At 45.3% G+C, this 25058-nt stretch overlaps 2 protein-coding genes across 3 annotated transcripts in view; one reads left to right on the top strand and one right to left on the bottom strand.

The window, feature by feature from the left end:
* The window catches only part of TTC23 (tetratricopeptide repeat domain 23), a 59085-nt gene extending 45841 nt beyond the window's left edge, over window positions 1-13244 (top strand). Inside the window, exons 11-12 of the mRNA XM_050968927.1 lie at window positions 8172-9429; window positions 12286-13244. The gene's annotated coding sequence lies outside the window, so the exon portion shown is untranslated. The remainder of the gene's footprint in view (window positions 1-8171; window positions 9430-12285) is intronic.
* SYNM (synemin) lies at window positions 642-24084 on the bottom strand. 2 transcript variants are annotated; one of them, XM_050967129.1, is made up of 4 exons: window positions 23177-24084; window positions 14710-14834; window positions 5967-6040; window positions 642-5358 (listed from the first exon to the last, which is right to left on the bottom strand). In XM_050967129.1, the coding sequence occupies exons 1-4, from the start codon at window positions 23960-23962 to the stop codon at window positions 1208-1210; spliced, it is 5136 nt and encodes a 1711-aa protein (XP_050823086.1). In that variant the 5' UTR covers window positions 23963-24084; the 3' UTR covers window positions 642-1207. The 2 variants fall into 2 exon arrangements, with proteins under 2 accessions (XP_050823086.1, XP_050823087.1); XM_050967130.1 differs by lacking the exons at window positions 14710-14834; window positions 23177-24084 and adding an exon at window positions 6310-6484.
* Between the last annotated feature and the right edge of the window lie 974 nt (window positions 24085-25058).

Here is a 25058-nt window from a genome sequence, read left to right as displayed (position 1 = left end):
CATCCCACTCTCCTTAGGCATTTGCAATACCTAACATCAGAACAGCACTATATACTGAGATTAGTCATTTCACATATCACTATGTAGAGCAGGGATCGGCAACCTTTGGCACGCAGCTCGCCAGCCGGTTTCTTTACCTGCCACATCCACAGGTTCAGCCGATTGTGGCTCCTACTGGCTGCGGTTCACTGCTCCAGGCCAATAGGGGCTGCGGGAAGCTGTGTGGGCCAAGGGATGTGATGGCTGCCCTTCCCGCAGCCCCCATTGGCCTGGGACAGTGAACAGCAGCCAGTGGGAGCCGCAGGCGGCCGAACCTGAGGACAAGGCAGGTAAACAAACCGGTCCGACTCGCCAGGGGATTTCCCTGACTGGCCACATGCCAAAGGTTGCCGATCCCTGATGTGGAGTCAGGGAACTTGGAGGGATTTTACCACTGATTTCAGTGTAACAAGGATTTAGCCTATGGTTTTTATCCATTTGCCTACTGATTCTCTTTAAAAATATTAAAAACATTACACTTTATAAAGGCGAACCAAACATTTTCCTGAAAACAATATGACTGATGTAGTCTTACTGCTTTTTAGTATCTGGTTCTAACTATAAAGGTAACAAAGGTTACCATAAATTTTTGCTAGTCAAAGAGTTTGACTTCATGGTTGTAATGATTTAATTTTTCCTAAGATTTTACTATTATTTATTGCACATGAGCACATGGGAATGGAACTTAAAATCAATTGCCCGCATGCCTTAATCTAATACTCTTCTAATACAGTTATTATTACTCATTTTGCCTGTGGTTAATACTTTGAAATCTAAACAGAAGTGCTGAATTAAAGTATCCCAGTACAACACAGTGTTCAAAAGTTGACTGAACTGGATTTTTCTGACTCTCACTTGTGCATTAGCTCAATATTTAAAAAAAAAAAAAATCCTGAAAAATCTCCAGCAGAAACTTCATGTCCTGGAGACTGAAGAAACTTGAAGCAACTGGAAATAGGTCAGTGAAAAAAGAATTTGCAATAGAAGAAGACCTCCCTTAAAGAGCTTTCACAAATTAGGGGACAGGATGGTGGATGTTTTCAGGCTTGGATTTAAAATTGTCAGTCCAATGTTGGTGTAGTAGTGGGACAGTTCCTTTTAAAAAGACGGCAGTCAAAAATCTCTGTGATAAACAAGCTGATAAGCAAGGTTATATTAAAACGTCCTTTCAGAACCAGTGTCCATCATTATCTTCTTCCCCCTCTTCTTCTTTGTCTAGATACACAAGGGCAATTTTCTTTTCATCAGAAATCACTGACCTTTGGTCTACAAGTCTCTGCAGTTGTACAGTTTTTTCAAATGCTGACTTCTCTGTTACTTGTTCACCAGGAGCCTGGGAAGCATCAGGAAAAACACTTGCTTCTTTGGTACTTTCACTGTCAATGTCCTTCTGGTCACTTTCAACCACAACCTGTGACTGTCTGACATCAGGCTCCTTCCTATTTGATACAGTGACTGTAGCTGCTTGTGTTCTCCCTTCCACCACAGGCACTCCCGCCACATTAGTTACATCCATTTGAAAAGTAAAAGATGTTTCCTGGGGTCCTAATTTAATATGCCTTATAGATCGGCTGCTCTCTGATGACCCATCTGTCTGAAAATGATCACCCATTGTTTCAGAAATGGGTCCTTTAAAGATGATTTGCTCTGTATGAGTTTCTGTGGGACTCAATTTAATGAGCCTGATGGATCTATTGATATCTGAGTTTCCTTCACTCTCCAGAAGGCTTCCTCCTGCACTACTGATCTCTGGTGATTCAGAAATGGAGCCTTGATATATGACTTGTTCAGTAGTTTTAATTTCCTTTTGACCTAATGTAATGTGCTTTATTGACGCTTCTGAATGAAAATTGTCTCCTGATTCACTGAACTCCAGATGTTCAGAAATGGGCCCCTTGTAGATGATTTGCTCAGTTGTCATAAATTCTTTGGGACCTAATTTAATATGCCTGATAGATGCATTAGTATCTGACCTATGCTCCATCTGAGAGCTGTCTCCCATACTGCCAAGCTCTGCTTTTTCAGAAAGAGGTCCTTCGTATGTGATTTTCTCAGCTGAATGAATCTCTTTTTGTCCTAATTTTATGTGCCTTATCGAACTTCCTGTCTGAGAAAGATCTCCTGTGCCACTGAGCTCCACATTTCCAGAAATGGGCCCTTCAAATATTATTTGTTCTGTGTGAATTTCTTTTGGACTTAATCTAATGTGCCTTATTGATCTGTTGGTATCTGTTGATCCTTCTGTATGAGAGAGATCCCCTGAGCTACTGAGCTCTAAAGAGTCTGAAATGGGCCCTTTGAAAATGATATCTTCAGTAATTTGCTGCGAACCTAATGTGATATGCCCCATGGACCTATTAATATCAGCTGAAAACTGTGGCTGAGCAAGATTTTCAGGTTCATCTACAGCTGCAGTTTTAGTAACAGGCCCTTTATAAATTATTTCTTCAGTGGTTTGAATTTCCTTAGGACCCATTTTAAAAAGCTTCACAGATCTACCAGTATCCAATGATTCTTCTGTCTGAACACGATCTCCCCTACCACCAAGTTCCAGAGTTTCAGAAATGGGCCCTTCATATATGATCTGCTCAGTTCTCCGAATTTCTGTTGGACCTATTTTAATATGCCTGATAGATTTGTTAATATCAGTCGATACCTGTGACTGAGAGACTTCTTCTGCATTACCAAATTCTACAGCTTCTGAAACTGGACCTTCACGAATAACTTGTTCGGTGGAATGATATTCCATGCCATCCTTGCTTCTTACACTGGATGAGCTGTAAACCCCTTGGCTAGCCCAAGAAGTGGATTTATTACTCGATGGAGAAATGTCTGTTTCTTTGCTGCTTTTACCATCAGTCCATCTTTCCAACTCTGGGTCGTTACGTTCCTCAAAGCCCTCTTGTTTTGGGAACTTCGGTGACACCTTCTCAATCTCACTTATGATATCACTACCAAGCTGTGCAATATCAAACTGATCAGTGTCAAGGGTCTGGGACAGATTGACTTCAGCCACAATTGTCACCAAACCACCATCGTTGGTTTGCTCAACTTTTTTGATGTCAACTGCCAGGCTACTGGAGTCAGCATGATTTTCTTTCGTTAATGCAGCTAGTTCTTCTTTCACGTTTTCTGGAAGACTCCCCTCCAGTTGTTCCAATGCCTCTTTCAACTGTTGTTTAGGGTCCTTGGTTTCCTTCAATAAAAGCCCCTTTATTGAGGCCTGAAATTCATGTGGTATTTTAATCTTTTTTTCAATAACAATGGATTCTGCATGTGATGCTTCACCTTTTGGATGTTCCTCATTTAACACATAGGCACTTGCTTCCTCTCCCACCACCTGATACGTTTGTTCTGGTGAGCTCAAGCTATCATCTTTTCTTCTTTGTGTGCCTCGCAAAAATTCATCTTGCCAAGAATATTTAATAGTCGATTCTTCTTCTATGTGAATTTGCCCATACAGTGAGTCATCATCTTTTCCATGAGCCAAAGGGTAATCATCTGGAGTAGATACAAAATATCTTTGTTCATCAATTGAGTCGTCTGCCTCGGTTACTTCTTCCACATGGGTGAGGATCTCACTGGATTGTTTTTTCTTTTTAAAATCTTCAGCTGTAGCTGTAATGTTCTGCTCCCCCTCGTCGCCATAATGCTGCTCCATACCAGGTGATGTATCCTCTACTTCCTCTACTTCAAATGGTGTTGAAAATTCACTCCTTTCATCAGTTGCAGATTCTAGTGGCTCCTCAACAATCTCAACATTAACAGACACTTTGCCGATACGGTCTCTTCCTTTCAGGCCAACATTTATTGCATCTTCTATCACATCTTTGGATGGAATTCCCATAGCATCTTCCAGAACCACTTTGCCATCCTTGTTTAACAGACTTCCTACATCAACTTCATCAGAAATCGATATTTCTTCTTGAACTTGAGACTGTACTGTGATCTCAGTTGTCTCTTTCTCATCATCTTGTTTTTTCTTTTCAAGGTAGTTTACTTTTGTACGTGGAGTTGTTTCTGAACCAGAAGATTGAACAAAACTTTTAAGAATATCAGCGACAATAGTTTCTGCTATGTTTTCTGTTGACAAAGTATCCATTCTCGGGCTACTTTTGTCACTAATTCCATGTTCATCTTCCAAATTGGGTTCTTTTTCTGAAACATCCACACTGAGAATTTCAACAGGTTTAATTGTATGTTCATCTGTCTCTCTTCCTACAGAGGTTGTAAAGCCTTGAAATGTTATTTCTGTGTTACTGTTCTGCAATATTTTGTCTGGAGTACACATTTCAACACTGATGGGTATCTCAACAGCCTCTTCGCTTCTTGATTCCAAAAACACATTTGTATTCCTTTTGGTTATTTCATCTTCTTTAATCTTTGCATCAGGGAGAAAAAATTCTCCCTCTCTGGCTGATTTATGTACTCTGGTTTGTTCTTCCCATGTAACATTTTTTTTCTCTTTAGCAGTGCTATCTTCCTTACTCCTGACTCCTGAAAAAATCTTTTTGTTATCATTAATAATCACTTCTTCCATTACATGTGTTTTCTTTTCTGGTTTTACCTCAGTCTTCTTTCCAAAATTAACACTTCTTTCTGCTGAAGTGGGTTTATCATCCATTTCTTTTTTCTCCAGGATAATATTTCTTTCCTCATTGACTGATTGCTTATCTTTTTCTTCTAACACGCCACTTTCCCCCTCTTTAACTGGTTTGTCTCCTTTTGTTTTTTCTTTCAATATAGCATGAGTGTCATCTAGGGTTTGTTCATATTTGGTTTGTTTAAAATTGGAATTCAGCTCATAAGATGGAAATTTAGTAAAATTATCTGGTTTTGTTCTTGTACTTTCAGAAACACCTGACCTTGTGTCAATTTTGTGTTCCTTGTTTGAACTCCGAACACTTGTCAATTCTTTTGAAAAAGAAATTGCCGAAGAAGTTGTAGCTTCTGTTCTCTTTCTTTCAGGAAATGTTTTTCGATGAATTTCAGTGTCTCCCCAAAGACTATATGATGGAGTAAAGGTTTTGAACTCTCTATGGTCCTTCATAGTTCTTTCATAAGTGGCATCCTTTTCAATAGTGGTTGATGGATGATATTCTGAACTGAGAATATCTTTCCTTAAAACTTTTCCACTATCTGTTGTCCGTGGTCCACCACGCCTTGTCGGAGTTGAATAAAGTGCAGAGCTGCGAATATTAGTTACTGGTGTTTTATGTCTAGTGTCAGCACTCTTGATAATCGGAAAGCTTTTCTTTTTATTTTCTTCTCGGTATGCAGAGTAACTATTAGCGTAGTCATAAGATGCATTTCTGACACCTGCAAAAAGAGCATAGATAAGCAAAAATTAAAATACTGTCTTGTATGTAAAATATAAAAATAATCTACGTACAATATCAGTGACAAGCAATAATCTAGGTATTATCTTAATATAATGTTAAAATATTTATGAAGAAATAATGTCAATTCACTTTCAAGCATACTAGCAGCAGTGCAAGTAGGGCAGTACGGTATGCCTTACCAGCAAGGTATTTATAGCTGGTACGGCATACCGAAAAGACACAGAAGAAGCAGAATGGCCAGCAGTTCCTCCAGCGCAGCTGTACCTCCCCCAGTCCTTCCATGCAGGGTCTCCTCCATCTGTACAGCAGCCCTGCCAGTGGACTCGGCTGGGGGCAGGGCTGGAGGTGGTACAGCCACCCCGGAGGAGCTGCCGGCATGGGGCCCCCCGGTGGCCTGATGTTATGCTCCTTTCCCCGCTGCGGTTCCCAGGAGAGATGATTCTCAGAAACAGCTCACAGAGTTCATTTTTTGCTCGACAGCTAAAAATATATTGCACAAAACTGACAGACTCATTGGAAAAAAATATATAAAACAATGACTAAAACCTACATTTAGAGGTCTAAGTTTAGTGTTCGCTTTTTTACCTTGTGGTATTTTTCTCCCCTGCTGATCAATCCATGTAATAATCCATTGGCTGCTCTCCCCTTCTAGTAAAGTTCTGTAACACACACATGCAAATACATTTGATTAAAAGAAAGAGAAAGAATAGTTATAATATACTTTAGAAATCTGGTGGCAAAGCACTATCACAAATGAACAGGAGAAAGAAGTATTACTTCTACTTTCAAACATGCTGACCGATACTAAGGAAAACGGAGTTCTAAATAGACTAGAGAGGGAAATTATTCTCAGTAATGCACAGATAATGAAGTAAAATCAGCAAGTTGAAATCAGCAAGATATATTTTGCAAAAAAGGTTTGGGTAACTTTTTATGGCGATAGTTATCTTGCCGATTCATCTTTCCCCTCCATTTCTCAGCGTTCTGGTCTCGCTCTTTTTGGCAATCTCTCCCCAGTGTCTAAAATAACTTGCATGGTTTTAGGAAACCAGGGTGGCTGTAAGCTTTACCCCTGTAAAAGCTCTTCAGCCCAGCTATATGTTTTAGCTCAACAGCCGTTTACCAGAAACAACGAGAACACAAATTTTGTTCGGCTTCTCAATAAAGGGGTTATACCAGAAGCGCAAAAAAAAAAAAAAAAAAAAAAAAAACGGGAAAAAGTCACAGCTATCTGTTGTTGAACATCTGCATCTATCACTTTCACTTGCTGCCTATCCTCAGGACACCAGTACACTGCAGAATCTGCCAGACTACATCCTCTATATTAGTGACAAACACAGCTGTTCTTAGGGACCAAGCCTTTAGCTGGCTTCATTGAGAATACTAGACTGAACTTAAAACGTTGTCTTAGAGAATAAGAGCACAAATTTTTTTCATCTGGTCACATACTGTAGAGCAGTGTTTCCCAAACTTGGGATGCCGCTTGTGTAGGGAAAGCCTCTGGCAGGCTGGGCCAGTTTGTTTACCTGCCACACCCGCAGGTCTGGCCGATCATGGCTCCCACTGGCCGCAGTTCACTGCTCCAGGCCAATGGGGGCTGCTGGAAGCGGCACGGGCCGAGGGATGTACTGCCCATCACTTCCAGCAGCTCCCATTGGCCTGAAACAGCGAACCGCAGCCACTGGGAGCCTCAATTGGCAGAACCTGCGGACACGGCAGGTAAACAAACTGGCCTGGCCCACCAGGGGCTTTCCCTGCACAAGCGGTGTCCCAAGTTTGGGAAAAACTGCTGTAGAGTATACCTAGTATGCACCATATAGACACACACTGGCCACTGTTCATCCCAATATTTTGCTCATTCTGACTGGCAGTCTGACAATCAGACACAAACTCATCCTATCCCTGCCTGTTGTGCTACCCTGGGTTTTTTCCCTTATGCACCTGTGGCAAACACCCTAGGGAACAAGTCCCACTGAAATTAACATAGCTGAGATTCAATACATTTTTAAGGAGCAATTATCTTCCCTTAGGAATGCTGAGTTACACACATTTCATCAAATTTTTTTTCCTGAGGAAGGATGCTCACGGCCCTAAAGGTGCTCTCTAGAATCAGCACAGAAATTGGGGGGGGGGGGCCCGGAAACAACCACCACCTTACTCTGCCAATGCAAGATTGTTGCTGTCTCTATATCATCTACAAAATGCATGCAATAAGGCTGCATCTCGTGCGCTACTAGACTTTTTAGAAATGGTGGCCAAATAAATAAGGACAGGAGAATTTCTAGTAAATCTACAAACATCTATGTCGGGGGTCGGCAACCTTTGGCACATGGGCCGGGCCAGTTTGTTTACCTGCCGCATCCGCAGGTTCGGCCGATCGCGGCTCCCACTGGCCCTGGTTCGCTGTTCCAGACCAATGAGGGCAGTGGGAAGCGGCCCGGACCGAGGGATGTTTGCTTACCCTGGCGAGCTGCGTACCAAAGGCTGCTGACCCCTGATCTATGTGCAGGTTTTTCCTACGTCATTCCAAGGCTGTTGTTTTTTCCCTTGCACCACCAACACACTCCTATACTGCCTGCTGTGAAATAAGTTTCTCTTTCTGTTCTTTATTAACTGATGCTATTTTCCCCAATTATATACCTCCCCAAAAGTTAGACCTAAATTCTGCAGCACTCTGATGCAGCAGACTGGAAATTCTGTGGTAGCTTTATTTAAATATCAAATTGAACAATGTAATCACAGTACAGTAACCCTTCTGTTTCTTATATTCTGTTTTATTCACGTTCATAGAATCACAGAAATGGAAGGGACCTCGAGAGGCGATCTAGTCCAGTCCCCTGCACTCAAGGCAGGACTAAGTATTATGTAATACTGCCTCCTCATTCCGTTTTGGAAATGCCAAATGTTTTGCACTGATAAGCTGTAACTACATCATAGAAGTTGTTGGGTTGAAGCTGGAGGTTCTTGATAGCTGAGGCTTTTAACTCCTGGAGGGAGTGGAAGAAAGTTTCATAAACACATTAGCTGGCTGCTTCTGCCATCATCAGTGAAATGGATAATGTTTACATTTAAAAGGTCATCTTTAGGTTTCAGACTTAACCAGTGAGATGAATGGGTCATTTTACACCTCTGCCTTTCTGCACATTCAGGAGGACAACACTACATCAGTTGACAGTTCACTTTTGTAAGGTTTTCTTTGCAACCATGTATTTGTACAGATTAAGAAAAGGGCAAGGTTAGGTCAGGGTTTGTTAACATGTGGTTGCTAACCACAAACTTTTCCCTAGCGTAGACATGGGTTAACATATTTAAGCTAGTCAAATTCAACCCTAGAGATGAGGCCCAGGTCAAGCTCAATCAGTTAAATCAAAATAAAAGGTCATGGCTAGCTTTTCCTAATCTAGAGAAACCTCCAAAGACCAGACTTCTGATCTCTTCTAGCCTGTAAGTGCAAAGAAAATTGCTCCTCTCATTAGGCACTATGGATGGTGTTGCCAATGCTACAGAAAAGTTTGAAAGATCTGACAGTGCAGGCACTGAAAGTATTAATTGTGACGATGGACACTAGGAATGTGGATAGTATGACTAGGGATTTTTGGCTGCTGTTAAAACAACAGTTGTTCAGTTGCTGGAGCAACATATGAAGTCACTAAAAATAAGTTCCAAGAAGTACACTGTATATGGCAAATGGCAACAGCACACAGAGACAAGCTGGATCTGAAAACATTACTTCTGAAAACGTGCTATTACATGAAAATAAAGAGAAAACCCCAGCAAAACTGGACTGTGACTCAGTATTTCTGTGGGATTTGGCTCATGATATAGTTCCACTGACTTTAATGCAATGCAAATATTAAAATTGTTTTTACACTTTAAGATAGTAAATTAGTAAGGAAGAGCACAGTCTAGTGGATACAGCACAAGCCTGAGAATAGGAACTCTGGCTTCTATTCCTGGCTCTGCCAATGATTTGCTGTGTAATCTTTAACAAGTAACTTCACCTCTCGATTCTTCAGTTTCCTCTTTGTTCGTCTTATCTATTTAGACGGTAAGCTCTTTGGGACAAGGACCATCTCTTACTATGTGTTTGTACAGTTCCTAGAAGATTGGGGCCCTAATCTCAGTTGGGGCCTCTATGTACTACCATAATACAAACAACAATGAAAAATGCTCCTCCAAGAAATCCTCCCTTATAAAGTAATTGTGCAGATACTTCCCTGAAGTCATACCCTGAATGCAGAAACCCACGCCACTAACATAACAGTACGTCTAAGATAAATTATTACCAAGAGAGTCAGGAAATTAATACTGAATCTTTAACTCATCCCCCTGATTATTACTGTCAGATTTAACATTTATTGTGTGTTAGCACCTAGAAGCTAACCAGGGTGGGGTTCCATTGTGCTAGGTGAAGTAAAATCACATAGAACATGACAGGCTCTATCCCAGAGAACTTACAGTCTAAAAGACAAGAGAGAACAGGTGGATGAGACACACAAGTGGGGTGGGACAGGAGGGAGAAGGTACCAAAAATAATAAGATGTGTGCAATTGTGATGATCTGCGGCACAAGCCTTACCACAAAATCAGTCATGTACAAAAAGGACCTCTTCGATCATTTCTTCCATGGGTTCTCAACTAGGGGATCAAGAACCCCAGAGAGGGGTGGGTTGCAATCAGGTCCAGGAGGTCCTGGCCACTCTCCCTTTCTTCAGTGCTAGATGGGAGGGGGTCCTGAAACTCCCAGCCTGTGGGGGATGCGGACATTTTTCCGTTGCAACAAGGAGATTATCTGGAAATGGTTGAGAACCACTGACATACATACGCCAGGCCTGTCACAGGTTGAGTAAGCCCTTTAAAGAGAGTTCAGGCTCAGTTCCACTGAGCCTGGTTTTCCTCCTAAATCATGGGATTGGAGGACAGGGATCATGTGAAGAAGAGCAGGTGACTGAGTGCTCGGCAGGCCTGCTTCGATATATATGAGACACAACACTCAGTAAATGAGGGAGCTGGCAGGAGCAACATGTTTGGTGGTAACATAAATAACTGGCAGTGGTTCCCTGCAGAGGGGGAATCAGGGAATCAATCTGGAAGGGCTCAGTGAAGGGCTCCTGAGATGTGACCAGGAAGGAGGTCTGGCTGAAGTAGGAAGTGGCCCTGGAAATGAGGAAGCAGGGTGGACTGGACTTGGTAGCAAGTAGCTGCCTCAATGTATTGGGTCTCTGAGCCTGGAGTAGAGAGAGGACTGGGTGAGACCTGGAAGTGGCGGTGACAGGAACAAAGCTGCTGGAAGGCAGAAGGGCTACGAAGCCCAGAAGTAGAGACACTGGTCAGCTCCCAATGTAAGGGAGAAGGAGCTCCTGGCAACTGAAGGGGGCCACAGGATGATAATGCATACCTTAGGCAGAGGGCTATGACCCATGATGGCAAAGGGCTTGGTTTACTATTTAGCTGTCCTTCCCTTTGCCCTGGAAGTGGACTACTTCTCTTTTGGCAGAAGGCCCAAAGTCCCTAAATCACCAAATGATCCTACCAACCAGAGGGAGCCTGTGAAGTGAAACTGAGACATGGGGCACCTGATGAGGATCCAGGCAAGATGATGCTGCAACAATGCCCCACTGCCCAGTGAAAGATGGTTCCTAACAGTTGGCCGCCCAGTATTTTGTTCAATCCAGTTTTAAGTATCTCAAGTGATGTGTCTTCCACCACTTCCCTTTGGAGACTATTACACAGTCTAATCTACTTTGGCTTTTGCAGGATCTCAGCAGCATGGAACCATGTGTTGCAACACTAGGAAAATATTTATTTCAGCCTTTACAGATAAAGAATGGGAATGAAAATGGCCAAGTGTAGAACTTCACGCTGCCATGCAACAGAAGTTCCATTGCCAGAACCGGTCCCATTCATAAGAGCAGGAAGGGTTGGCAGCACTGGAAAGGAAGTATGCTTGGTCCTTGGGGAAGGGAGTTCCTTGCAACATGATCGTTTTGGCCAGCCAATGCAGGAGTGGCCATGACTAGCTCCAGTGGAAATACTCTCTCATCCTTACTTAGAGACGCTAGCTCTAGGAGTTAGCAAACAAACAAAGCGAAAAAAAAATACAGAGTGGGAGACACAGAGACACTCTGGGCTGTATGGGATGAAGGAGAGGAAAGTAAACCAAACACCATGTGCTTAGTCCATGATGCCAACAGGACAGGATGTCTCATGGCAATCACTGAAACTTCACAATAGAAACCTCAGAATTATGAGCATGGGTCTTTACAAGGGCCTTTGGATGTACCTAAATAAAGGATAGGAGCTGATTTCCTCTATGAGAATGAGAAGAAGCTTACATCACATACCCTGGTTATCACAGGCACAGACAGGGTGGCTCTAGGTATTTTGCTGCCCCAAGCACGGCAGGCAGGCTGCCTTCGGCGGCACGCCTGCGAGAGGTCTGCCAAAGCCATGGGACCAGCGGACCCTCCGCAGGCAAGCCGCTGAAGGTAACCTGCCTGCCGCCTCACGGCGACCGGCAGAGTGCCCCCCGTGGCTTGCCGCCCCAAACATGCGCTTGGCGTGCCTGGAGCCGCCCCTGGGTACAGAAGATCACTACAGGAACTGGTTAAATAACAACAGAAGACCAGGAGTCCAGAGCAGTCTTATACAAAAGTTGATTCAGTAGAACCAAGTTATCTTTCTTCCTCAATGGAATGAATAAAGATCATCCATTAGGGGAGGGGATTAAATCCCCCGTGAAGGGTGGTGGTTTTGTTTGTGTGAAACATGGAGTAGCCAAAAGAGTAATTTTCCCCCCTCCTGAGATTTTAAAGGAACTCTCTTTACAGCAATAAAACAGAACTGCTTTTCGATAAACTGGAAGTCTATCTCTGGCCTCAACCAAACACGGTTTCTTTCAACAGGAAGCCGTAAATTTAAATGCTGAAGTCTATCCCAGCAAGACAGAGATGGTGACAGACAGAGGTACAGAGAATCACAAGCTATTAAAGAATATTTCTCAAGTCTCTATAGGCTAAGGCAGCAACCTCAATGGACAATAAAAACCTTCCAGGCAATGCCAAGCTGCTTCCTACTCCCTGAGGACTACGAATCCATGCACAAGCCGACAACACTAGAGGTAATCGTGATATGGCTTCTGGAGAGGCTCTGAGATTTAATGGGTTCGCAGCTGACTTTTACAGAGCTGCAACAGTGCCTGTTCATTTACTAACTAAGCATGTGTCAAAGCACCTAGATATCTGGGCAGCATCATGCACAGTCCTGTGTGAATGTTAATTGTCACAGTATCTCTGGGTCTTTTGTACCGAGATGAAGGTATTATTACCTCATTTAGCAGATGCATAAACTGAAGCAGAAAGATTAGATCATGAGCCCAAAGCAACAGATGAAGTGGGTGTCAGAGCTGGGATTTGATCAGTAACAATAACTTCTGTGCTCTTTCTACTAAATAAGTGTCTCTGAATTAACAAACATGTATGGATCACTTCACCCACCACTTTCTGGACAAACTCAGCTGCTTAACAGTTCACAGCAACATTATACAATATTTAAAGGACAGTAGTAGCAGTACTTATCAAGCAATGTTGTAACTACACATTCTCTGTGTGTGAAACATTAATACACAATATAAACAAATCTATGGATTCATGAGGACAAGATAGCAGCCAGACATATTCAATTTTTGCAGGTTATTTGGTTCACTCAATAAGAATTGTCTTCTGAATTTAAAAATCAATACAAATTGTAAAGAATAAGTTTCATCACCAACTTTATTGAAAATAAAGTGTTAACAGCGGAAAAACTCAAAATCTTTACCATAAAAATGTTCTCTCTCTGCTATCCATCAACTTTTTTTCCCCATTCTGAACCAGTATGTGCCGTGTGTCAATTAACAACTTATGATCTTGAGATTTCAAAACTGCTCTGGCTTTTCAATTGCTCAACTAGCGACTGACTAGAAATATTCACAGGTAAAGAGGATTTATTAGCAGAATGGCTGTTTACTACTCAGACTTGGCCTGAGCATGTGTTTCCTTAACAAAGCCTAGGATGGTGGAAAGTAAGGTTTACAAGAGTGATACTCAGACCTCTGTGGTTCAGGAGCCAAAATAGCGATCAACATTACCCAAAAGAGCCACAGTCATGTGAATTCATTGTTTCATTTACTATATATATTATTCTTACAGCAAAATGACTGAACATGTATTCTACAATTAGTTAAAACAACATAGTAAAAGCATTCTGAATGGTAATAACTTAGATTGATTAATTATTAAAATCACACCATGTTTTAATATCATGTGCTATAAAGAGCCACAAGTGACACATTAAAAGAGCCACTTGCAACTCCCAAACCTCAGTCTGAGTATCACTGGTTTAGAAAATGGAGTTTTCTGTTAACTTCTTTATTCCATTTCCTTCTTTGGCAGAAACAGAACGTGTATTTGAAACAATGCCTTAAATCAGTGCGGTAGAGACAAAAAGGGTACAGTAAGCAGCAGATCCAAACCCTGTAACCCTGAACATTGAATGCTGGCACTGTGACTTGCCAGGTGGAAGATCCACACTGCCTTATGACTTATCAATTACAGTCTGACAGATGCTGAGCCTTCAGCTAATACTTGCATATATTCAAATATGGTAAGAACAATTACATTCACTTGGCTTTTAGCATCATAGTAATCAAGCATGCTCCTTTAGCACCAAGAATTTTACTGCAAAATAAGTAGCAAGCTTTTAGAATTCTAGGATTCAAAGGGTTATATGGCTTCAGTAACATGCTGTTCTATAAACCGTAGACATAATTACTATTAGTTAAAATGGCTGGAGTTAAGTGCTACATCAAAGGTTCTAATCTCCCTCAGCAGTCTGCATATGGGTAATACCTATTAACATTATTAATGAAGAACAACAATAGTTACAATAATGTTACACTTTTACATGATCTTCTATCTGAAGATATTAAAGGACTTTACAAATATTATGCCTCCACACTCCTACAACATAAGTATTATTTCTCCTTTACACAGTTGACAGAACTAAGGCATAGGGAGGTTAAGTTGCTTGACCCAGATCACACAGTAAGCCATAGCAAGCTGATAACTGAACCCAGAAGTCCAGAGACCCCACTCTAATGGGAATTATGCATGTGCACTGGGAGGAGAAGAAACCTGAAGAGTTTAAGGGCAAGCATCTTCCTTTTAAAAAGCTGATGTATCACTACACCCTAAAGATGGAAAAGGCCAGTGTAGTTCACAGGTCTGACTTCTGATGAGTAATTTAAAACATCTCCTGAAGATACTACCCACTGCAGTTATAATCCTTACCTGTAAGTTTCAACTTCAAGGCTGAGTCCCACTTTCACCTGCATTAGTTCATTGTAGTCCTTTAGGTAATTCATGATTGACATAGTCAGGAATTGTTTTTCTTCTTCTAGGGCAGCAATTATACTCTAAACAGAAACAGTTCCTATTAGTTTTGTAGAATTTGACTTTACGCTTTCACACTTGTGCTTATAATAACTTTCCAGTTTTACGACAAACACCAAGATAAAAATCTTAAAAAGTATTAAAGCAGCATGCACTAGCAGCTCAGCTTTACAGAAAAAAATAAACCTACTCTCAGATTTCACTGGCATATGGTTCATGAGATACTATTACTGGAATAGATTATTCATGCTAGGATGTGAGAGTTACACCTGACTAAATTGTTTTCACATATTTAAACAAAATCTCATCTAGCTGCCCCCCCACCCTCCCCACACACACAAAAGTCACCATCTATGCAGGCAAGCAAAAAGCACCCTATTATAAATTTGGTATGTGGCACATTAAAAGCCAGATTCAACACTGGAATAAACACAGACGCCACTTTCCATTTGAAATGCTCAAATACAATGGGGAAAGATGCAGCACGGCAACCTGAATAGACTCTGACTTGGTTGCAACTGTCTGTTAACCTTTTAGGAGAACACAGATCTGTGGACCCAAGTCATGAGTTTGAGATTCCAATGTCTAGGGATGTTTGGACCTATGGGTGATGGTTCCAGGTGCAGTTCTGGCCTCTGGGAACAGGCCTGTGATCACTCATTTTCCTCTTGAGGAGTTTAACTGAGCAGCATTCTGAATGTTCACTGAGGGAGAGCACTGGTCTTGGGGCTGAGGGCAGCTAGACCACAGAATCCCATCTTCCCATCGAGGGGCTCCAGACAGGGGGTCTGCACACTGAGAGTGTACATAAGAGGCCAGACCAAGAGATAGTGTCTGGACCTACCCAGACCTAGTGGGCTTGGAAGCATGTGTGATCCAAAGGCTTGGGTCCAATACAGCAGTCTAGTGACCTTCCACAAAGGAGGACTGTAGCAATTACAAAAGCATTATATGCTTTCTGCTCCTGGTGGAATTAGACAGGAAAGCAGACAAAAATCTCAAATAGTCTTCCATTTACCAATAGTTAAAGGACAAGGGAATAACTGCTGTGAAGTCTATCTCTGCCCCCATCCCGTGGGGTAGGGTGCATCAACTTGTTTGGCCAGGTTCAGGAGGCTCGGAACAGATAAGGGACTTTGAGAAGGATAAAAAGGTCAACCCTTGAAGAGGCTCTGTCCGGGTGGATTTTTCAAACAACAGGCAATGTCCAGGATTTTTGCAGAGCAGACACTGCAGCTCAGAAAGAGCCCAGACTGGTCCACTTCCCGATTGGTCCCTCCCCTGCATCCGCAGCTGATTTGTCCATTCCCCCGTCGCAGATAGTCACTCCAGCACCCCTAACTGTACTCCCCCTCCAGCTTACCCCCAAACTGCAGCAGTGTCCTCTTTTTGAGCACCTGAAATATGGTAATCTGAAGGGGTGCACGCTGTCCCTCACAGCTCTAGAAGCGGGGGTGTCTGGATAAGATGAGCCTACCTAAATTTTAGGTAAGACAGTAGAGTCTTTGTTGGGTTAATACCCCTTTGCTCTTTTGATGCTGCATTCCTTCTGTTTAAATTAAACAATACTTTGTTTTGAAAAGGCTGTTCAATCTCCCTGTATTCACACATTGGCCACAGCTCCAGAAGGGAAGAATTTCAGGGCTTGAATCCAGTCAAGCCTGCTGCAGAATCATGGTTGATATGCAAGGGACTCTAGCTTCATGCCCAGGTCTAAGAGTGGGAGAATTGCAAGATTCCACCCCAGAGAGGGGAAAACTAAAGGCCTAATGCCACAGAGAGGATCCCCTGAGACCAACTCACAGAGGGGGGGTCAGAGGAACAGCTAAGCTAACCGTGAACTGTAACAAAAGCAAATAGCCAAGGATGTCAGTACATGGTCTGGAGAAAAACAGATCTGTCACTGGAATCCCTTGATGGAATTACGTCCTCCTTCCCTATCTGCATGGCCACCTGAGACTGCAGAGCATGTGACAGCTGGAACATCTGCATGTTAAACAGAGGGCTAATCTACATTAGAAGTGCTGCAGCTGCACTGTTGTAGCATGTCTGGAGAAAATGCTCAGTGCTGATGGGAAAGAGCTCTCCCACTAGCATAACAAATCCACCTCCATGAGAGGCAGAAGCTCTCCCACTGACATAGCCCTGTCCACACCAGCACTTAGGTCAGTGCAATTTACATCACTAAAGGATGTGGACCCTGGAGCTACATAAGTTATATTGAAGTAAGCTCTAGTGCAGACCAAGCCTTAAGGAAGGGTAGTTATTACATTAGTCCCAAAAAATAATTCTTAAATCACCTTATGTTTTCTTGGCTTTATACATGCTGAGCTAACTTGGTTCACACTAATAATCTCAAAGGTCTTTCCTGGTATCGCTGGTAAAGAAGCAGCATCCACATCTTGGAAGGTGACCTGTGTTCTTGCACTATGCTCGCTCCTTTCAGAGGTCTGAGCAAAGGGATTAACTTGGAAAGGTTCACCGTTCAGTTATATAAAGAGAAGAGGAAAAGTCACTGGTGTCCACTCAAGCACTGAAGGGGACTAATTCTCACACCCCTTAAGGTGGTTCCTTCTAGTCAAGGATGAGAAACATCAGCAGGGCAGTGGGAGAATGGGCAGCATGAGGGCAGTCTAACTGTACTTGTTCTGCGAATAAAGAAAGGACTTGAGTCTCCAGCACTCTTGGTCTGGCGTCTTTTACAAACTTCATGGCCACTTAGCAGCTTAATGGGAGAAAAAGGAAAAGAGGACACCCAGCACTTGGCTGGCTGGAAATCAGTACAGGAATTCAGCCTCTCCTTTGGAGCTCACAGCAACATGGAACAGATACAGGAGCCAATCCTAAGCCTATTGAAGTTGGTGGCAAATGTCCAGTTGGCTTCAGTGGAGCAGGATGAAAGCCAGGGTCTTTTTTTGCATTCTAAAAATATAGGGCCTTCTCCTGCTATCGCACTGTATGTGAATCTGCCATTGAAGTCAACTGGAGTTTCTGCATAAATATCATCACAGCATGTCATTAGGGCCATAGAAACCTGAGACACAAGAGTCCTACTGAGCCATCCATGGCCCACCAGGCCCAATGCAGGATTTGTGCTAGTGCTTGGCTAGTGCTTGACTATATTGCAAATACATTTTACCACCTATCAGCTCTGAAAGCTTTACTGAGGATAGGCAGCGCTGGAGGAGACAAGAATGGCCACACAGAAAGAGTGGATAATATATGGAAAATATTAATAAATCCCCTTGCTGCAACAGCTGTAAAGGAAATTCCTACCATAAACATTCGTATTTAAAAAAAAACATCTGCGAGTGACATCACTTTTAAATAAACACACAGATAATAACTGGTTTTTAGACATGACTTCAAAAGCCCAACTAAATATCTTCTCTCCTGTAAAAGAAATTATGTCCGAAAAAATTGAGTAAGAGTAGAAAGCCTAAAATACTTGTTTTCCCCCATTTTATATTTTTTCATGACAGATCACCTTTTCCCCACCTCCTGCCTGAAAAACCAGGTTGAGTTTGCATAGTTGGTCACTAGAAAAATCTTCTTTAATTGTAAACTGTGCAGTTTTAATATGATACAGATGGTGGAGTGTAGATTCCCACATTGGCATTGAAAGGATTAAGGGAAGGGAATTAGAGACCTGGTGGCAACTACAGGGCGTGGCAGCCCCATTAAAGATGAAGCATAGCTGGGAAGAAGAGAGTGAAAGAACTCTACACAGTCCCCCTCTCAGCAGTTCAGTGGCAGACAGAAAGCTGAAAGACACCTGCTGAGCCAGGGAAGGACTCCAAGGGAGTATAGGGTAAAGTCCAAGGAAAGAGTTGGCCCTGGGTTCCTCCCTCTAAGCAGAGAACGCTAGCAACTGGCCAGGAGATGCCAGTGGGGTGGACACTCGTGGTGGTCCTTGATAAATGGCAGGATCTGGACCTCTGGGGAAAAAGCCCTAGGAGGTGTTGAACTGACGAGCAGAGCACAGGGGAAAGCTAAGAAAGATTAAAGTTCAATTGTGAGGAGGACAAAATGGGTTGTTTACATTTTCATTTGGGATTTGTTAGGACACACGGGGAGAGGGAGGGAGCCCTACAAGCCCCTCCCCTGCCATGAACTTTGAGAAGTGGTGCAGCCTGGGAAGACAGGTTGTGAAGGCTGATAAGAATACAAGTATACAGTGGGCCCAGGACGGGGCTGTGGCAGATGCCTGCTGAGGGAGGAAAAAGCCCAGAGAGTTAGCAGGGAGCAGGTCTGAATAGACAATGCTTGCCTGCTCACTACTGTGTCCCGGAGCTGGAACCCAGAGGAGAGGAAGGGCTTGGGTTCCCCTACCAGCAAGGTGGCATGAAGCCCCCGATATAAGGACCCTTTAAAGTCCTGAGACGACAGAGTTTAAGGATCACGGGGTTCAAAGCTGGGGGCTGAAGACCTGATGTAAGGACACTGGACTTGTATTTGTTGGACTCCCTGGCACCCAGCAGAGCAGGGTTGGGGGAAGTAAATGGCCTGGATGGAGGGCCGAGCCGTGAGAAGAGGCAGACCACCGCAGGGCTAGAGCTGCTTCGGCAGGAAAGGAAAGCCTGCAAAACCATGCCCCGCCATAAGATGGCATGCCAGCGGTAAGTCCACCCTCCCACAGTATCACTGAGAGGCAATAAACACGGACCCTCATGACGCCACTTTTACAGAGGTTTCAATATAATCTAGGTGTATGTGCAGCTAATGTGCTTTCATTGTGGGGGCTGAAGCAGTTTGGCTTGCTTACCATAACTCATTTTAAGGTAACAGTAAGATACTGTGTTTAAAACTCCTCAAACCAGGCCGATTTTAATTTAGAAAATAACATTTCATCCTGAGTACAACAGCACAGCTAGGAGCCACATGGTAATTTTGATTTTTCTATTAACTGGCATTTTTAACCTGTTTCTCCTCGGTACTGCCAATCCTGTAAAGTTGATTCACTCTCCAGAATACCTGCAGTCACCTTTCCCCAATAATCCTCAGCTAAATGTAAACATATATGGAGTAGCTTTGCCAACCCTCCAGGATTGTCCTGGAGTCTCCAGGAATTAAAGATTAAATCTTTAATTCAAGGTTATCATTGATGAAACCTCCAGGAATACATCCAACCAAAATTGGCAACTCTAATATGGAGATGAAACTGGTACAAAAATACCTTTTCTGGTTGAGTTAGGGAAAAGAAATAGCCGTTCTTGTAACTGCAGAAGAAAAACTTTTGGTACTGAGTTGTACATGATAAGGGGGGGAGGAGGGAAGGATGACTCTTGAAATATGGTGCTGCTTTAGTGAAACAATTTGACCCATTATTGTTAAGGATCAATGAGTTTTTCCATTATGAATTTCTAATGTCAGCAGTTTATAACAAGGCTCTAAAGATAATGCATCTTTAGGAATGAAGGCATTTTTCCATTTTGCTAGAGGAAATATAAGCTTCTATAATTTTTACTCCTATCAAATAAAAACAAAACCTGAGCCACAGGAAACTCCTGAAAAAAGCATTGTTTTAGTTGCAGGACTATTATTAAACTCAATCGGCGATTCACAGATAAAATCTCCATCCACTGCTTTGAAAAATGTTTAAATGCATGTTTAAAAGGAGAGTAACTTAACCCCTCAAAGACCAGAATATTTCAAATTAAGTGTAAAAGCTCTGCTGTTTGCTGTGTTTTGTTTTGAATTGATCAGTCTCTGTTCATAGCAACTTGCAAACAAGCTAGCAATTTAAAATCCAGGCACAGAGCAACCACACTCTAGTCCCCTCACAATGTGCAATATCTCCATAATCTCCCATGTCAGACATGCCCTTACACACAATGTGATTATTAACACGAGGGCTGCAGACAAAGAGATCTAGCAGGGTGTTAATAAAAGGTCTGATGAAGAACAAAAGAAATGCTGCCCTGAGGAAATGGAGAGCATCTGATCTGCATAGTGGACTGATGGACTGGATGATCTAATATGTCTTCTCCATCCCTAACCTTTGATATTTTGCTTTCCCAGCATATGCTGATCTATCTATGCACAGAGGGTGCTTTATAACTGGCATACTGCAGAACAGTGGTCGCCAGAACTCTTGGCCAGAAGTACAATTTGCTATTGTAAAATACAATGGCATTTTAATGTCCACACAGAGTAAACACCTCTATTTAAGGCTTCATTCCATCCTCGCTCCCCCCCAAAAAACCCATCCCAGTCAACACCATGGTAATCAGCCTCTCTGCCATAGAAAAATGGAGGCCTCAGTTAACCACGCTGGGGTCTGAATCCTTCAGGTTCATGACTGTGATAGAGAACTGTTCTAGCAAGAGGGGAATGCAGGACATCACTGACTCTGGTGGCCAGGAAAATGGTAGGACTCACTTCACATGGCCCAAGGGCCAACTCCCATCACCAGATACTTGGTGTCAGTGCTTTAAAGTGCTCTCTGTCGCAGACCCACCAAATAAAACTTCTACAACTCAGGCCTTTGATTACTGAGGGGTGCACATTTCAGCTCTGCCTAGGGAAAAGCACCTCCTTCTGGCTGCTTTCCATTCCAAGGAGTAGGCAGCACTCTCTCCCCTCCTAACAGGATCACCACCATCCTCACAGGAAGAGAGTGTGGAGAAGTGCAGCTCTGATTCTCCCATCCCTCCCTGGTACTCCAGGCCTTGAAGTGGGGGAAGGGCTCCTCCTGCAGTTGCCCCCCTGCTCCGACCATTCCAAGGGGGGGGGTGATGAACCCCAGGAGCTGCAGGAAGAGCAGAGGGGGGCTGGAGGGGGCAGAATTGATAGTGGCAGTTGTGTGGGGGCAGTTAGAAGTGACAGACACCCCCACACACACACATTCATGTCTTGAGACCATTTTAAGCACTGCCTGTCACATGCTGGAAAGAGAGCTCAGCACGCCTGTCCCCAGAACACCACGTCCCATGATTCTGCAGCTGAGTTCACCCATTGCAGGGCTTGCTTCGTTCCCCAGTGTGCCTATGGTGAGCTGGCAATGGGGCTCAGGTTAGCGGGCTGGGTTTGATCTCTCCCAACCCTGACTCTGCAGCTGGGTGTGCCTGTTCAGGGCAAAGTGGGAGCGGTACACCCCTCACGAAGATATGCTAAGAGTCATCATCTCCCTGTTCACTCTCACTGCTTCCCCAGCCAGAGGTCCCAACTTCGCCCCAGGTTTTGAAAAGGAATCCCTGAGTTTGTGAGTTTGTGTCCTCCTGTCAGAAGTGGCCACTCCCTTTAATGCAGCAGGCTCCTTTCCCTGCTGGCTGCCTCCTCCCCCAACCGCAGCCCCAGAAGAGGTGGTGCTGGGGAAAGGCAGAGTGTGCCCAGGTGCCCAATAGGAGGGAGCCAAGGAGTTGGGCGCAAGCAGCTGGTGCATGGGAAATGGGGTGGGAGACAGGGAGCAGGGGTAGCGCAAGCTAAGTCAGAGGGGGGAAGGGTGTCAGGAGCAGATGCACAGGTGAGGGATCAGAGGTAGGGAAGGATGTATGGACGGAGACAGCTGGTAGAGCAGGGTTATGGTGTGGGCCAGCAGACCATTGCACAGCAGGGGTGGGCTGGGTGCTGTGGGCAGGAGAGGAAAGGGGGGCAGACATAGAAGGAGCTGACAGTCAAGAAGGAAGACTGGGGGAAGAGGATCCTAGGGAGGGGTGCAGAAAGAGGATGAAGGGTTAGGCCAGATGCATGGGAGAGGAGACGTCCCCCAAAGGGAATCCAAGGAAAAGCAGGGCTGGATTTCCAATTACGCATAGTAGGCACATGCCTGGGGCACCAGCATTCTAGGGGCCCCTTTCTCTCTAGAACTGTGTGCAACATAAAGGTCACTGGGGCCGGGGAGAGGTGGTTTTGCTGAAGATGCTGTGCCTAGGGGCGCGTAAGGTGTAAATCTGGCCATGGGCAAAAGGCACAAACAGTAGGACCCAGTGAGGGGAGGAGCTCAGAGTATTTGGGGGTGGGGATGGGGGTGGGGATATTCTAGGAAATGGGAGATAGTGGGAAGAGAGGGGGCAAGTGGAGGCTGGGAAAGATGCTCTAGGAAAGGCAAGAGAGAGGGCAAGTGGAGGCTGGGAAAGATGCTCTAGGAAAGTCAAGATAGTGGGGGGGAAGAGACTCTGGGAAAAGGGGGACAGTGGGGGCAGCCCCAATCTTCAGCAGGGCTCGTTTAAGCCAGAGTTTGGGTTTGCAGAGCGCCTGCCCCAGAGCCCTCCGCAGCCATCCCCCCCCTCGCCCCGCGGCTCCAGCGAGCTGCCCTGGGTGGGCTTTCCCATCTTGCCTCCCCCACTGGCTGGTGTGGGCGGTGCCAGCCGGGCGCCCAGTCCCCCTTCCTCCCCCACGCCGCGCGTGGGCAGCCGTCACGCACCTGGTACTCCTCCGCCTCGGCGCCGTGCAGCTCCTGCAGAGCCAGCAGCTCCTCCTCCAGCCGCTGGCCCAGGCCGCCCAGCTGCTGGCCCTGGCGCCGCAGCTCGTCCAGCTGCAGGCGGCACCGCGCGCCCTCGGCCCGCAGCTGCTCCAGGCTCTCCCGGCCCAGCCGCGCCTCCCGCTCCTGCAGCGCGCGGAGCTGGCTCTGGTAGCGGAGCAGGCTCTCCCGGCAGGCCTGGCCCAGCACCAGCTCGTAGGTCTCCTCCAGCTGCTCCAGGCTGAGCCCGGCCAGCGGCGGCGGCAGCGCGGCCAGGTCCAGCCGCAGCGCCCGCACCTCGCCCGCCTCCCGCCGCTGCCGCTCCAGCAGCTGCCGGTGCTCGGCCCGCAGCCCCTGCAGCAGCTCCTCCAGGGCGGCGCACTCGCCCCACAGCCGCTCCAGCAGCTGCCGCTGCCCGGCCAGCTCCGGGGTCAGGCGGCGCCGCAGCTGCAGCGCCTCGGCGGCCAGGACCTCCAGCTGCCCCAGCTCCTGCCGCAGCCCGTCCCGCTCCAGCTCCGCTTCCCGCTTGGCCCGGCTCAGCTCGGCCACGCTCATCCGCAGCTCGGCCAGCTCCTGCTGGGGGCCCCGCAGCCCGGCCAGCTCCTGCTGCTGCAGCTCGGCCAGCTCCTGGGCCAGCAGCCGGTTCTCCTGCTCCAGCTCCCGCACCCGGGACACGTAGAGCCGCAGCCGGGAGTTGAGCTCCCGCAGCTGGGTCTTCTCGTCCCACTCCTCCTCCCGGGAGCGCAGCATCGTGCCAGGCGTCGGGGCTGCGCTCGCCCCTGCAGCGGTGTCACTGGGCTGCGGGCTCCGGGCGGCTGCTCATGGCCCCAGCTGTTCCCCCTTCCGAGGACGGCGCCGGACTCAGGGCTGGACAGCGGCGGCTCACACACTGGGCTGGGGCTGGCCTGGGCTCCGGAGCTGGGGAGCCAATCGCCGGCTCGTCTGAGCGGCAGCAAAACAACGCCCCCTGCCGGAGCCGTCCAGCCCTGGAAAGAGGTTTTACCCCTCCCCAGTTCCAAATTTTGGTTTGTTTTTAAAGCTGGGTAAAGTGGAGTTAAGAGCTGAGCAGGCAAAACCCTGATGCCTTTGGGAAGGGTCCCAACATACAGTGAGGCAGCTGAGAAATTAATCATTTGGAATCCAAGTGTAAGGCTCTCGGTAGGACACCAAGTTCTCCCCATCCCTGGCTGTTGTGAAAAACTTTCTTCTGCTTCTCCATAGGCTCTAATTCTGTTCTTCCATCGAATAGTGGGTTAGTTTGGAATCCGCTCCTGTTCCTGCATCCGGACTACGTTTAATTTATTTAAATAATAAAAATAAATAATAACTGGCTCTTAGCATGATTTTTGTGAGTTTGGCAAGGCTGGAAATACAGAGCTAAGGGAACCCAAATGACTGTCCTTCCTGTATCCTTAATTAACCTCAAACCGTTGTTTCTAGTGGGTCTGGTTCTCCTCTCCCTGCTGCAGCACTTTGCACAGGTGTATGGGCTTGGTCCAGTGTTTGCTGAAATCAGGAGGAGTCCTTTCATGGACATCAACGCACATTGGATCAGACTCCAAATTGACCACTCAAAGTGCAGGCAGTGCAGACTCAGACCCATTCTTTTTCTACACAAGCTTGAAAAAAAGCTGAAGAGTGACCTACCTGAACCGTTTTATTCTGTATGTGCAGTGTGTGCATGATTGTACGCACATTTACATCAAAGTCCATCAGATCTTGTATTGGTACAGCAAACTACTCGGCACCTTTAGGACCATGTGACAGAGAGACAATTTCCTGCCATACCCTTGCAACACTTTACTGAATTAAGTTTAAGTATCGTTGGGCTCCCTTGTATTAAATC

The sequence above is a fragment of the Gopherus flavomarginatus genome, chromosome 9, assembly GCF_025201925.1.
Source record: "Gopherus flavomarginatus isolate rGopFla2 chromosome 9, rGopFla2.mat.asm, whole genome shotgun sequence".
Lineage (NCBI taxonomy): Eukaryota > Metazoa > Chordata > Testudines > Testudinidae > Gopherus > Gopherus flavomarginatus.
This window is presented reverse-complemented; position numbering and strand designations above follow the sequence as displayed.